This window comes from Equus quagga, chromosome 10 (assembly GCF_021613505.1).
Source record: "Equus quagga isolate Etosha38 chromosome 10, UCLA_HA_Equagga_1.0, whole genome shotgun sequence".
Classification (NCBI taxonomy): domain Eukaryota; kingdom Metazoa; phylum Chordata; class Mammalia; order Perissodactyla; family Equidae; genus Equus; species Equus quagga.
In genome coordinates, this window is record NC_060276.1 from 73,718,226 (window position 1) to 73,728,077 (window position 9,852).

General features: G+C 48.9%; 1 protein-coding gene across 1 annotated transcript in view; it reads right to left on the bottom strand.

The window, feature by feature from the left end:
- MSN (moesin) overlaps positions 1–1,650 on the bottom strand; it is a 62,272-nt gene extending 60,622 nt beyond the window's left edge. The window contains exon 1 of the mRNA XM_046673202.1: positions 1,420–1,650. Coding sequence (XP_046529158.1) covers positions 1,420–1,431 — 12 coding nt within the window. The 5' untranslated portion in view covers positions 1,432–1,650. The remainder of the gene's footprint in view (positions 1–1,419) is intronic.
- Between the last annotated feature and the right edge of the window lie 8,202 nt (positions 1,651–9,852).

A 9,852-nucleotide genomic window follows, 5' to 3' on the forward strand; every position in this document is an offset into this window, starting at 1 on the left:
TGGGGGTGTGCGTGTGTGTTGGTTTTTTTTTCTCCCTTTTTTTCTTTGGACTGTTTTGGTTGGTGGGTGGGGGGGGGGGGGGGGGGGGGGGCAGGGGGAGGGACAAGTGTGGAAAAGCCCCACGTCATAAAACCTTGAGCAATTTAAAAGAGAGATGGTAGAAGCATATACTTGTTGAAAACTTGGTGTTTCTGAAGGACAGGAAAGGCAAGAATCACTTGGCAATAAGGCCGGAATACAGCAACGTGGCAACCAAAGCTCAGCACACCCCCAAAGAACTGGGCCCCCCACCCCTCCTCCAGGGATTCTCAGCCCTTCTCAAGGCTACTAGTCACTACCTCAGCTCTACAAGGCTCAGGTAGTCCTAGGGAGAAGGGTCGGGAGCACTGCTCAGCCTAGGCCAGCGAAACAAGCCACTTGGCTTAAGGGACTCAAGCCAGAGGGGTCACCAGGCCTTCCGGAGCAAGGGAAGGGCCCCAGCAGCCATTTGTCATGACTTGCACAAAAGCAAGCAGGGCTCATTATTCAGGCACACCCCTCCCCCGTCCCCCCCTCCTGGGCATCCGGCCCTCCTAGGCCCTACTCCCAGGAGGCTTCTGCTCTTCTCACAACAGCCAGTGGAGTGGAGACCAATCCTAGAAGCTACCACCACTCTGCAAAGGCGTGGCCCCACAGGAGAGAATCCACACATCACAGAACAGTCCGGCGGGGATAAGAGACACAGAGCCATTAAGTAATGGGAAGGGCAGGGATTTGGTGAGTGGAGAGGAGGAACTAGTCTTCTCCCCTAGGAAGTAGAGCCGACCTCTCCTAAGTCTGGCGCCTAGTGAAATGTTAGCACTCCTTGGTTAAAGCAAGCAGCTTGGATGAGTCCCTCCACAACTTTCTCCTCCTATCCTAGTGAGAAACAGCTGGAGCCGCCTGCGGAGGCTGTGGGAAAGGTGAGTGGGGGTGCGGGATCCGCCCTGAGCAGCTCCCTCCCTCCTCCGTGCTTCTTGGTTCCCATGGCCCCTCCAGGACAGTGACAGCCTTCCCCCAGAAAGGCGCCAATTCCTGGACTGGGGGAAGTGTTCTCCTCCGGACCAGAGTCCTCTCCCCTGTGCCCATGACCCGTCAGGGGCAAGAGGAGAGCTCCGGCTCCCGAGGAAGCCTTCCCTACTCTCGCATCCCAGACGCAGGGAACTGGAATTTGAGAAAGAGGCCGGCCCCGCCCCGTCCACACTTCTACCCAGAGACTCCCTCACCCACGAGGGAGCGCCAGACCAGTACTGCACTCACGCCCCTCCCCACACCAGGCCTCAGCGGAGGGCGCGGCGTCCCGAGCCAGCGGGTGGCTGGCCAAGCCCCCAGCCATCAGCAAGGGGCTACAAGGGTCAACTAGAAGCCCCGGGCCCGGCAGCACCCACCCCCAGCACTCACCGTCTTGGGCATGGTGGCTGCAAAGGCAGTGGAGTTGGCGAAGTTTGGCTGGTTGCTGTCGGGCAGCGGTGAGCACGCAGTACACACGGCTTGGACTCCGGGGGCTGGGGACACGGATCGGGTCCCTCGCTAGCGTCGGGGCGACTGCTCGGCTTCCTGCTAACGGACCACGACTTCACAAACCCCACCCAGGAAAGAGCCGCCCCCGTCGCGCCACCCGCTCCTTTATGTGGCTGGGCTTCTGCGCCGCTCCCCGCCCTCGCGCCCGCCTCCTTGCCGGCCGCCAGCCTCGCCCCGCCCAGCCCAGCCCCGCCCAGCCCAGCCCAGCCCCGCCCAGCCCAGCTCAGCTTCAGCTCAGCCAGGCCACACCAGCCACGTGGGGGCCGGCCTGGGCCTGGGCGCGCCAAAGGAGCTTCCACCCCTGACCCAGGCCCACCCTGACCGTCTCCCACCCCCTTCACAGCCCCTAGCCCTCCCAGCCATCCAGCCCCACTCCCAAGCAAGGCCAGACCCTGGGCTGCATGCTGGCAAAGGTTTAAGCAGCCCCAGTCAGCAACTTTCCACTGATGGGGAGCTCACTATCTATTAAAACAGGCCGTTCCCTCTCAAGACAGCTCTGACTCTTAGAAAGTTCTTCCCGTGTGTATCTGAACTACTTTTCTCTGTGGCTTCTGCCCGTGGATCTCAGCTCTGCTGCCAGGGCTACAGGAATCCCCTGCTGTCCCTAACAACTCCTCAAAGGTCTGAAGATCTGATGTCCCCCTGAAACTTTACTTCTCGTGGCTACAGTGCCTCAGGTCCTCCAGCATTTCATCCGTTCTCTTCTGTAGGACTCTATATCCCTTTTCCCACCAAATTTCTTCCCCATCCTTGCTCAACCCTTATTTTCATCAGGATTGGGCTCCTTTTCCCCATATCTGTACTCTGCTCACTTTCCTTCCTTCAAATCCCAGTCTCCATCTTCTTCAAATTAGTGCCCTCATCCTTTAGCCCCTCCACCAACACATTCACTCATTTATGTGATTCACTTTTCGATAAGGCTATAATTCCCCCAGGTTAGATGTACCCCCAGTCCACTCCCTTGGGATGTGTCTGCCGGCACCCTTTCTACTTCTTGTCAGGGCCACAGAATTCCAGAATAGCAATATTCTAGACTGTAGCAGTTATCTGTTAAGTTTGAGTTTTCGTTTGAAAGTGACTGGCCATAGTCCTTTTTTCTCCTATCCACTAGCAACTGTGCAGAGGCATGATCGGAGCATCCTTTGTGAGATAGGGGACCACATACCTCAGGGATGATGAGCCAACTTGGGGCAGTGAAAAGGATATTTGAGAGGGGTGATCTAGACACCTGGCTCTGATCACCATAGCTTTGCCATTAACTTACCCTGTGACCAGTATGTGGGTTTGGTAAGTCCCTTCCCCTCTCTGGGCTTGAGTTTCCCTTCTGTAACAAGAAAGGGTTGGACTCCTGGGCTTCCAAGGTTCTTTCCCACTCTGACATTATAAAAGGATAAGAAAGGAAGTAGACTCCCTAGGACAATAGATGAGTGTAGCAGGGTTGCATAAGGACTAGCCTTCCATTTGCACTCAGCAATGAGCAGTCCTGCTCCCTGTCATCTGCTTTCCTAGCTCAACAGTGTCCATGAGTCAGTGTGCCTCAGTTTCTCTCACTGCTGCCAAGATTCATTGATGTGTGCTAGGGTAAACAAAGGTGCCTACCCAACCCATTTACTCGAGCTGAGCAGTTGGCTCGAGGAATAGCAGCACTCCCCAGAAAGCCTTAGCAGCAAGGGTAGCAATGGATGCCAATCATGTTCCTTGACATTGCTATGGTCCTTTTCTCCAAGAAGTTCAAAGAACTCAGTGATTTCCTCATTCCTGTTCTCCTAGGGTCCAAAGGGGCCTGAAACTAGGATAAGTGCCTAAAGGGGGAGGGAAAGTTGCTTAGAGACTCCAACTTTCATTATCTATTCTGGAAAGTGGAAAGCCCCTGTGTGTCATTCCCATGTGTCCATGCCAGTATCTTCCTCCCCCCAACAAACACACAAGAGAGCTGGTTAGGGAGTGTCAGTTAGAGATGAATGCACTATTTAAAAGGGAAAAGGGGCACAGGAGTCCAAGTGAAGAAAGGGAGGTTAGAGGGTGGGGAAGCTAAGGAAGTTGATGGAAAGAGAGGCCAAGAGAGGATGGGTTTAGCCCCCTGGGGAGGAGAAGAGTGGAAAATGGTAGGAAAGCATAGACTATCAGAGGTGGCTTAGTCCAGCCCCCATTCAAGTCAAGAGAACTGAGGATCAGGAAGAGGAAAGGACTTACCCAAGATCTGGCAACCAGTGTGGAGAATGGATTCAGGGAGTAATAGAGAAGACGAAGAGCTCAGTTAAACTGTTGCGATTATACAAGCAAGACATTTTGAAGGCTAGAACCAGGGAAGTAGCGCCAACCCTCCCCTCCCCACCCCCCAGCAGACAGCAGCTGATTATGGTGATTATGGTCAAGCTGCTGGGCATTGCTTGAAGGTTAGACATCAAACCCCTGACTAGCATGGACCCATCTCAATTAGCCCCCTGTCTCCAGAGCAGAGCAGAGGCAGCTGAGCTGCTCTCTTGTTCTTCAAGTTGGCCAGCGAAACACTCCTTTGTTTCCTACCACTTTGTAAAACACTTTATGCCTATATGGCCACAACTTCTGATACCACCCCCTACCCCCTACCCCCTACCCCCTACCATGATCACATGTGAATTGAGAGTTAGCTCAATCTTTCTGGGGCCAGAGTAATCCCCACAATTAGGTTAACATATGATGAAGTTTATCCCAGTGTTTGTAGAGAGAAGACAAGGGAATAAGGGTTAAGCATTCCCACATGTGTTGGCTACCCTGGATGAGGGAAGTAGGAAGTATGAAGACACTTGTGTTTTTAGAAGAGCTGAATTTGGAAAGTTCAGGGAAAAACAGGCAAGTATTTTTCAAGCAGTAAAGCTAGGTGAGGGCCAATATGCACAAGAGTTGTACAGGGACATTCTGGAGCTGGAGTCCAAGGAAGCTGGAAGCATCTGAGTCAGGGGTTAAGAGATGCAAGAGGAGATTTGACCTGGGCTTTGGGCCAAACATGGGGTCTAGATGGAAAGGCTCAGGATTCCTAGGGGGCTTGGACTGTTCTGGAACTGCAGTAAGTCTTGATGTCAAAGCCAAGGGAATGGCAAGCAGGAACTGCATAAAGCTGATTTATGTGAAAGCCTATACCAAGCTCAAGAGAGAAATGAGATTGGACTTGTAATCACCTCCCACCCAAGATCTAAGTTCACTGCAATAAAGAACCTTCTGCATTCTAATTGTCGTTCCTTCTTAGGAGGACACAATAGTGCAGGAGAGGTAATACCAGAGAAGAACTAGGTAGGAAACAATCTTGAATCCCAGGGATAATTTGGATAAAGAAGCACCCCCACCCCAATCCTTGGGATGGTAGCAGTTGAAAGTTCCCTATCACTCAGAACTTTCTGAGGGCTCCTTTTCATTTTCTTCACTGTTGGAAAGTCCTTATTTACATTTAAATTAGATATCTTTTGCTTCACTCAGCACAATTTGCTCTTGGCTGATGCTTCGGGAAGGAATTAACTAAGCCTCTGAGGTTGCTCTTCTCCTTTATTCATAGAAGAGAAATGTGGCAGAGAGATGAGGACAAACATCAGCTTGAGGCCACACATTCTGAGGCTTTCTCTCTTCCTTCCCCTGGGCCAGTAGCCCAAGCACTAAGCTAGCTGTGCCCTTTACACAAACACGAAAATAGGCAGAAGAATATACTTCTGTCTCCTCAAAGGGAAGAGGTCTTCTCTGATGCGAGCTCGGGGAGCCAAGGAGTGAAAAGAAAGATTTCTTGGACTCTCAAGGTCTGGCAGTAGTGCTCTTTTATTTAGAGAATAGCACAGGGACAGGACCCATGGGCAGTGAAGAACTGCTGGCATGTTGACAGGACCCACCGTCAGTAAAGAGCTGCAATGGGTTGAAGGTAAGGCTAAATTTATAAGGCATAGGCATGTGAATTATTTCTTTACAAGACAAAGGAAAGATCATGAAAAAAATCATTAAAATGATATCAGTGCAGGGGGGTCTGGTTATTGGGTGGTCCAATAACTTTGGATAGGAATCAGGTCAGATGAGGTCAGGACATCCTATGCTTCCCCGAGGATGATATAGATCGGTATATAGGACAGGACGCCTTGGACTTCTCTCCCTGGGGCAGCCTTGATCCTCATCATTCTTGGTACAATATGGTGAAAGTACAAATTGAAGCAGTAGGGAAATCTTGCTTTTAACCATCTTCAATCTTCCACCCATTTCTTGGGAACAAAAGCTAGGGTTTGGGTGAAAGGGAGAAGATAACATTAATGAGGTACTTATCATGTGCTAAGTGGTGGAGAGACCATTTCAATATCTAACGAGAACCTTGAGAGGTAGAAATGAGGAAATTGAGGCTCTGAGGAATGAAATGACTTATGCAAAAGTCACATGGTTTGTTGATGGTGGGACAGGGATTCGGGCCCAGGTCTTGTGAGTCCAAAGTCCACCTTCTTTCCACCAACCTGACCTGTGAGCTTCTCAGTCCCCAGCTGTAACCAGACAAACCTGAGGAAGGAGATGCCTTTTAAGATTCGTATCACCCCTGCGTCTCAGTGGTCAGACTAGACAGCTTGAAATAGCGGGTGCGTAATAACAAACAGCAGTGATACGGCGTCTTGCCAGTATCAAGTGCCTGGGAATATTTATTATTAATCATACTAATGGGCCACAGTGGGAGAGAAGAGAGTTTCCTCTCTGGCTTTTCCTCCAATAAGGCTGAAAGCTTTTCAAGAGTTTCCCCCATCCAGCCAGTATCAATTCAATTTGAGCCAGTGTCCTCTTGGAATATGAAAGCCCTACAGAAAGGGTCTCCCAGCCCGGACCCCAGTAACCAGCAACCAATGACCAGAGACCACACAGATGTGGCCAGTCTGCCTGCAGGGCCCAGAGAGAAAACAGCCCACTGAGCATATGGCCCCTCCATGAGCGGCCCACAGTTCAAACTCAATACACCTAGAAGGAAACCATCCATCTGTCCACCCCACCCATGACTCCCACAGTGACCAGGTGCCTGCTAGGTGCCTGGTTCTACGTGAGGCTCTGCGAGGGGTGCTCACCCTCTGCCTCCCCAGGAGCTCTCCTTCCCAACGGCTCTGTATCTCTTGGTGGTTTTGCTGTTAGCACCGTCCTTTGTGTGCACCATGTCATCACCTTTAACTCTCCTCTGCCTAACCCCTGTCATCTGGCCACCAAGCCCTGTTCTTTGTCTGTCTGTCCTTCACAGCTTCCCTCCCACCCACCTCCACTGCCAGTGCCCTAGGTCAGCCCTGACCAACTCTTCCTGGTCTCCCTACCTCCAGGCTGCCCCATCCAGGCCATCCTCCACATGGCCACCCTCCACACGGACACCATGGTGATCTTCAGAAACGCAGCCTTCACCTGCGCTCAGAGTTGTCAAGTGACCCCCTCTGCCCGACACACACTTAACCTTTGCAGCTTTTGCTTCCTCCCACAGCTCCTCAGCGCAACACTTCCCTTTGAGCCAGGCTACTCCCACCATGTGCACACAGCACGGTGTGCTCACTCTTGTCTCTGCACAAAGCCCTCTCTTGATCTCTCCTGCCCTCCTTTGCTCTCTGCCTCCCCCCAGCTCCTGTACTGCCTGAGGTCTGCAGTGCTCATCTGGCCTCCTTCCCACATCCTGCTTTGTCTTGTCACTTGCTGCTTTTTGTTTTTTCCCTTTTCCTCCATCCCAGTCTGAGCTGTAGTTGCTCCTGGAAAGGGATCAGACTGTGTTCCACGCAGAAGGAGCCCAGCACACTTCCAGGCATGTCTTTAGAGCTCAGGACAAGTTGTTCAGCTAGGCCAGAGGAAGAGAGGGATCTGCCATTCTCATGTCAAGCCCTGTGGGTCTATCAACTTGTATTATGTCCAGTTCTCTCAGAGCCCAAGTTCCCTCTTACATTGCCTCAATTCTCTGGTTAGGAGACAAGACCAATGGAACAGAGCCTCCTAGTCCTATTTCATTACTCCTTCTCCTCCAACTCACAACTCACTGTCTCTCTCTCTCTTTCTCTCTGTCACTTCCTGTGTGTGTCTATGTTTGTGTGTGTGCCAGCTCTGCTGCCAGTCTACCTTAGAGAAACATTCTACTGTGCACAAAGAGGTATTTACAAGGATGTTCACTGCAATACTATAATAATTAAGGGAAACAACCTAAACATCCATCACTAGGGGATTGATTATATACATTATGGTATATCCATACAACGGGATGCTGTTCAGCCTTTTAAAAGCATGAACTACCATGAAAAGCACTTTTTTAATCTACTATGGAGTCACAGAACAATATGAATAGTATGATACCACTTATGAATTAAAATGCCATGTCTTTGTACACATTTGTAAGTCCCCAGAAAAGGGGAAAGATGCGCAACAAACTGATATCAGTTGTTATCTCTGGAGAGGGGACTGGGATTAGAGAGGAGAGAAAAGGGAGAATTTTTACTTCTTAATGTATATATTTCTGTATTATTTATTTTTTTTAAATAAGGCTGAATTACTTTTGCAATTATATAAAATGTTTTAAAAAAAGAAATATGAGTAGGAGAAGGAAGAATAGGAATAAGAGATGGTAAAGGAGAAAAAAGGAGGAAAAAGGAATCTGGGAGAGAATGTAGATAGGTTGGGCAACAAAATCAGGATCCAAAGTTTATGGCAAGCCCAAATGATGGTAAAGCTTAAAAGTAGAACAAATGTAAAGATTGTGCTTGAGTCCAAATAGTCAACCTCATGAAGAAAATATGAGAAAGATGTGACTTAGCAGTAGCATGGCTAAAAAGACCTCTGAGGTTTTACTTGATAATAAACTCCGTAGATGTTAGCAGTGACCTGTGGCTGCTAGGAGACTTAATTCAAACCTAGAGAGCTAACATCTAGGATGAAGGGGCAGTCCTGCCTTCTTTCCTGGTCAGACCACATTTGAAGGACTATATCCTGCTGTGTTCCCCCCTTTAAGGGGGAGACACAACACTGGGGTATAGCCATAGGAGAGTGAGCTAGCTGAGGATGGGACTGGGATCTAGGACACATGAGGAACAAGTGGAGGATATGAGGTTGTTTGAGAAGATTCAGGGGGATGCTGTCTATGTCTTTGACTTCTGAATGGCCACCTTAAGAAAGAGGGAACAGATGGTCTTTATATGACCCCAAAGGGCAGATCTGAGAGAAAACTATAATAGGATGCAAGGAAGAAGTTCCTAATGGTCATATCTGTCCAAAACTGGAGAGAGTCACTCAATGAGTATGGAAGTCATAATTGGAGGTGTGTGAGCAAAGGCTGGATGATCCCACACTCTGAGATGTTGAAGAGGAGATTCCTATACTCTGAGTCTATGAAACCAATATGGTAACAACCCTTAAGTGAAAACAAGGCCACTTTAAAATCATTATCTCATTCACTCCTACGAAGAACTTAGGTACAGAGTAGGTATCAATCTTTATTTTCTAGATGAGGTAACTGAGGTTCAAAGAAGTGAGATCACTTGGCCATGATCATACTATAAGTGGGGACTTGAAATTAAGTCACTTGACTTTATTATTCATCCAGCCATTCATTTTATTCATTCAGAAAATGTGTGTGTGTGTGTGTGTGTGTGGTATGTGCTTACTATATGCAAGGCACTGTACTAGGCCCCAGGGATACAGACATGAAAAGATAGAAGTCCCTACTCTCACAGAGCTCACTGGCTGGTGGGAGAGACAAAAAAGAAACGTATTATGGAAATGTGTTCTTTCCACCACTCCCCACATCCTAAGTGTTGAGCTATGGGGATCAAAGGCTTCATCTCAGCAAGGCTAATTGAAATCATTGGCCCAGCGTGGAAAGCTCCCATTTCCAACACTCTGAAAAAGCAGCCCATAGGAGAATGGACAAGAGACAGAAGGGAGGATGACTCAGGGGTTTGAGCAGACCCCTCCCCCTATTACTGAGACCTCCATAAGAACACTGTTCAACACCTTCTGCTGTTGGCTAGAGGTGTATATGCTTTATTCATATGCATATGCATTTATGTATATGCAGCAAGATAGCTGCATGATTTTTTGGTATGTGTATGATGGAGAGAAAGTGCCATTTGGAATGCAGCATGAGACAGTATAAAGAGCACTGAATTTGAAACCAGAAAACCTGGTCTTAGTCTCAGTTTTGCCATTTACTAGTTTGATAAATTTAGACAAATCAATTGATTAACCCCAAGCCTCAGTTTTCTCATCTGTAAAAATTGAGGTAATAATAATTGATACTTCCCAGGATTGTTGTTAGAAGGATATATAAGGTTGAACATGAGAAGTCTTTTTGCAACCCATAAAGTACTTGCA